The 4712-nt window shown below is 39.1% G+C and overlaps 1 protein-coding gene across 1 annotated transcript; it reads left to right on the top strand.

Moving 5' to 3' along the window:
• Window positions 1-374: 374 nt before the first annotated feature.
• LOC107851516 (pentatricopeptide repeat-containing protein At4g02750-like) lies at window positions 375-4316 on the top strand. The gene has a single exon (XM_016696573.2). The coding sequence runs from the start codon at window positions 578-580 to the stop codon at window positions 3299-3301; it is 2724 nt and encodes a 907-aa protein (XP_016552059.2). The 5' UTR covers window positions 375-577; the 3' UTR covers window positions 3302-4316.
• The last annotated feature ends 396 nt before the right edge of the window (window positions 4317-4712 follow it).

Here is a 4712-nt window from a genome sequence, read left to right as displayed (position 1 = left end):
TATTAAAATCTGAAAGTTTTCACATAAATTAGAGGGAGTAAGTGATATCTTTTCACCTGTTCTATCGTTCGTGGGCAGAGTTATCTGATATTTGTTACTGGTGGAGACAACAAATATTTCATACGTTAGTCAAGGTCCTAACTTTTGTTGGACGAATTACCTGGTACTTGTTGCATAATCGAGGTCTGATCTTATTGGACAGAACTATCCGATACTTATTATTGGTGAAAGATGCCAAGTATGATAGATTTACGTGGTGTCAACTGCTAGTAGAAAGTGGAAGATATCTCATAAAATTAATCGAGATTCTAATGGTCAAAGTTTTTTAATATCTATCGCTTATTAGAGGTCCAAGTTATTATGGTCAAAGTTATCCAAGCACATATTTGCTAGTGCATGAAGCTAGTCCAGGCACAAAAATCAGTTATCACGGGAGGTGTTGAAATAAAAAAAATTAGGAGTATCAAATCGATAGACATTCGTTTTTAAACCAACCAACAAACAAACAAATGGAAAGGGAATAAATACCGGAGTAACTAAAAACACTATACAAACTGTCTCTCCCGCCATTAGTATTATGAAATGCACTCTTCCATTTTCTTCCTTCACCAACCCTTTTCGATCCGAAAATTATCTCTACCAATGCAATCAACAAATACAACGCCTTTTCAAAATCGGCAAAATCAACGATGCCCGCAAAATGTTCGACGAAATGCCTCAACGAGATGCGGTTTCTTGGAACTCAATGATCTCCGGTTACTGTCACAACGGGCTCCTTAACGATGCCCGAGCACTCTTTGATGTCTTTCAAGGCAAGAATATTAGGACTTGGACTTCGATGTTATCTGGGTATGCGAAAAATGGGAGGTTTTGTGATGCTGTTGATGTGTTTGAAGCAATGCCGGAGAAGAATGTTGTGTCGTATAATGCAATGTTGAGTGGGTATTTGGGGATCGGTGATTTTGTGAGTGCACGGAAGGTGTTTGATGAAATGGGTGAGAGAAATGTTGCCTCTTGGAACGCGATGATTAATGGGTATGTGAAGGGTGGGAGGATGAGGGAAGCGCATGAGATGTTTGATGTAATGCCAGATAGAAATGAGGTGTCGTATACCATTATGATTTCGGGATGTGTTGGGGTGGGTGAGTTTGAGGAAGCGTGGAGGTGGTTTGTGGATATGCGTAGGAGGGGAGAGGTTAGGCCAGATCAGAAGATGTTCTTGGTGGCGTTATCGGTGGTTATTGGATTGGATAATGTGGTGATGCTAGCGAATTTGGTGACATTGGCGATGAAAATGGGGTATAGTGAGGATGTTGTGGTAGTAACTGCGATTTTGAATGCATTTACGCAAATTGGGAATATGGATATGGCGTTGAAGTTTTTTGAGAATTTGCCTGAGAAGAACGAGTACTCGTGGACAACAATGATTTCAGCTCTCTGGCAATGTGGAAGGTTGGAAGATGCAGTTGCACTTTATAGACAAGTTCCCGAACAGACTGTTGAGACACAAACTGCAATGATGACTGCATATGCTCAGAGTGGGAGGATAGTTGAGGCAAGGCAAGTGTTTAACGACATTAGGAACCCAAACGTCCTTAGTTGGAATGCTCTGCTAGCTGGATATATGCACAATGGCATGATTGAGGAGGCTGAGGAGTTGTTCAAGCAAATGCCTACAAGGAATGTAGCATCTTGGGGAGCAATGATTTCTGGGCTAATGCATAATGCACAAAGTGTGGAATCTCTGGAGTTGATGGCTCAGATGCATAGATTAGGTAACATTCCAAGCGATTCGAGCTTCACTAGTGCTCTTTTGGCATGTGCAAACATTGGAGACATTGAGGTGGGGAGACAGATACATTCTCTTTCATTCAAAGCAGGTTGCCAGTATAATCCATATGTCGGGAACGGATTGATAACTATGTATGCTAAATGCAAGAACTTGGAAGATGATGCGGAAGCACTTGGCTTAACAAGATCAGACATAATATGCTCCCCCTCCATCCCTGCAGGCCACTCTTATAATTTCAGGTTGGGGGATGCTGTTAGAGTTTTCCAACAGATGCATAATCGTGATGTTGTGTCTTGGACTGCTGTGATATCAGCTTATGTGCAAGGTGGGCGAGGAGAAATTGCTCTTGAGTTATTTCTTGACATGTTTTATCACGGAATTAAGCCAAATGAACTGACAGTCACTAGTCTATTGAGTGCCACTGGGAGCCTCGGTGCAAAGAAGCTAGGTCAACAGCTTCATGTCCTAACGTTTAAGCTTGGGATGGATTCACAGTTGTTTATTGGTAATGCACTCAGTGCAATGTACTTCAAGTGTGGATCTTTGGATGGCATTCAGGTTTTTGATGAGATGTTAGAACGAGATATTGTAACGTGGAATGCTCTTTTGACTGGTTGTGCACAGAATGGCTTAGGTAAAGAGGCTGTTTCTTATTTTGAGAAACTGACAGCTGAAGGGTTTGTTCCGAATCAAATCACATTTCTTGTGCTCTTGTGTGCTTGTGGACATGCGGGGCTAGTGGATGAAGGTTTGGCGTATTTCAATTCCATGAGACAGAAATACGGGATTGTACCAGTACTAAATCATTATACTGCAGTGGTAGATCTTCTTGGGCGGGGTGGACGGCTCCTTGAAGCCGAGTCACTAATTAAAGACATGCCTATGCAGCCAGATACTGTAACTTGGGACGCCCTTCTTGCTGCCTGTCGAAATCATCATGACACCAGTCTTGGGCAGAGAGTTGCAGAAAGGCTTTTTCACATGGGTACAAAAGAGTCGGGAACCTATGTTCTATTATCAAACATATATGCTTCTCAAGGTATGTGGGACAACGTCCGCAAAGTACGTGAAACAATGCTGGATCGAGAAGTAAATAAAGAACCTGGATTTAGCTGGATCCAGATCAAGAATACGCTTTACTCTTTCCTCTCAGGGAATAAGACATGTGATCATGTTGATGAGATATATCCGATGCTGAGAGAATTCTGCACGAGCTTTCAAGCAGAGGGCTACATCCCTGAGACAAAATTTGTCCTCCGTGATGTTGAGGAAGAGCAAAAGCAAAATGAGCTTTTGTACCATAGTGAGAAGATTGCTGTTGTCTTTGGCATCTTAAACACTCCGAATGGATCTCCTGTCGAGATTATGAAAAACCTCCGCATATGTGGTGACTGCCACACTTTTATGAAATTCTTTTCCAAAGCTACCCATCGCAAGATAATAATTCGAGATGGAAATAGATTTCACCATTTCTCTGAGGGATTCTGTTCTTGTGGAGATTATTGGTGATAAATTCATGAGAAATCTTCATCTGACTAACTGACGCGTAGCATTCCTTCTGTGCCAGTCTGATGGTTACTATTGATGAATGCTGAAGCACAACGTTGTGAAAGGCTTCTTTTAGCAAATTGAAGTGGATTTGCTGATATGGTCCTTTCATTCAGGAAACCCGTCAAGACCAGGAATGGAGGCAGCAACAACATACCCAGTGTAATTTTACAAGGGAGGTTTGAGGAGGGTAGAGTGCACGCAGACCTTACCCCTACCTTGGGAGGTAAAGAAGTCGTTTCTGATAAACCCTCAAGACCAGGAATTGAGGCAGCTACGGATTTACTTCAACCTTTATACTCACTCAATTTGGGGACATTGAGATATTAAGTTCGTAAGGTAGCATCATCCATATTCTACACTACAAATGCATATAAATGGAGGCAATACGAGGCCATGTGAATGTTGATATGGAAACTAAGGCACCTCAAACAGTGGCTTTTGTTAAATGGTCCATAGCTTCGGGTACAATCCCAACAAGAAGATAGTATAAGGAGCCGGAGTCACATTTTTTTTCAGTTCATTCTCGTGTAAGAGGCATGGCCGGGAGGAGCCGAGGAGGCGGATCATCTATCATTGCTTGCACCACAATTTTTGCACAGGAATTATGAGCTTAGTTTGTTCCATATATATTGTATGTGTCCTAAGTTATCATGAACTAAACTGGCAGCCAAAGTTTGGCAAGTTGGAGAATGAGGAAGTAGAACCGTGAAAGAAAAATTGAACTTCTTGAATATTGCTCCTCTTAGGACTTTTAGGTTGACTTAGAGAGAAGAAAATGATTGAATTGCTTTTAGGGGTCGTTTGGTTCGAAGACAAGTTATGTTGTGATTGGTTATATGGGGATAAGTTATTATGGGATTAATTATATTGAAATTATTTCTTATTGATTGTTTGATTTGTCATATTCAAAATAATATGCATTGCATGATTGCAAAGAATAATTTGCTTGTTTATAAAAATAGCTTCTACCTTATTTAATTTTTTAATATTTTTTTGGTAAGTTTTAATTATTCATTCTTAAAAATAAAATTTTCATTTTATTTAGCTTAAAAATAAAATTTTCATCTTAAGTTTATTAAAATAAAAGAGATTTTATTATTTATGTCACTTCATTTAAGCACATATCACTTTTATATTGTAAAATATTAAAGTTTATAAATATAAATAAACATACAAATTAGTCAAATAAATTCAATGTATAAATAAAAGTTATGTTTATATAGTGTAATTTGTTAATGAAAAAATATATCATCATAAAAAATTTATGAGTAGTGAAGGTTGTGATTAATTATGTGAATACACATGAATATGAAAAGTAATGTATAAAAGAGGATTTAAGGGGGTATTTTTGTTATTTTATATATACTGT

This window comes from Capsicum annuum, chromosome 12 (genome assembly GCF_002878395.1).
Source record: "Capsicum annuum cultivar UCD-10X-F1 chromosome 12, UCD10Xv1.1, whole genome shotgun sequence".
Classification (NCBI taxonomy): Eukaryota; Viridiplantae; Streptophyta; class Magnoliopsida; order Solanales; family Solanaceae; genus Capsicum; species Capsicum annuum.
The sequence above is the reverse complement of the archived record's forward strand: the minus strand, read 5'-3'. Positions and strand labels throughout refer to the sequence as shown.

Bases quoted from the DNA above. Each gene is read 5' to 3' on its own strand.
- LOC107851516 (XM_016696573.2), top strand. From the start codon at position 578: ATGAAATGCACTCTTCCATTTTCTTCCTTCACCAACCCTTTTCGATCC.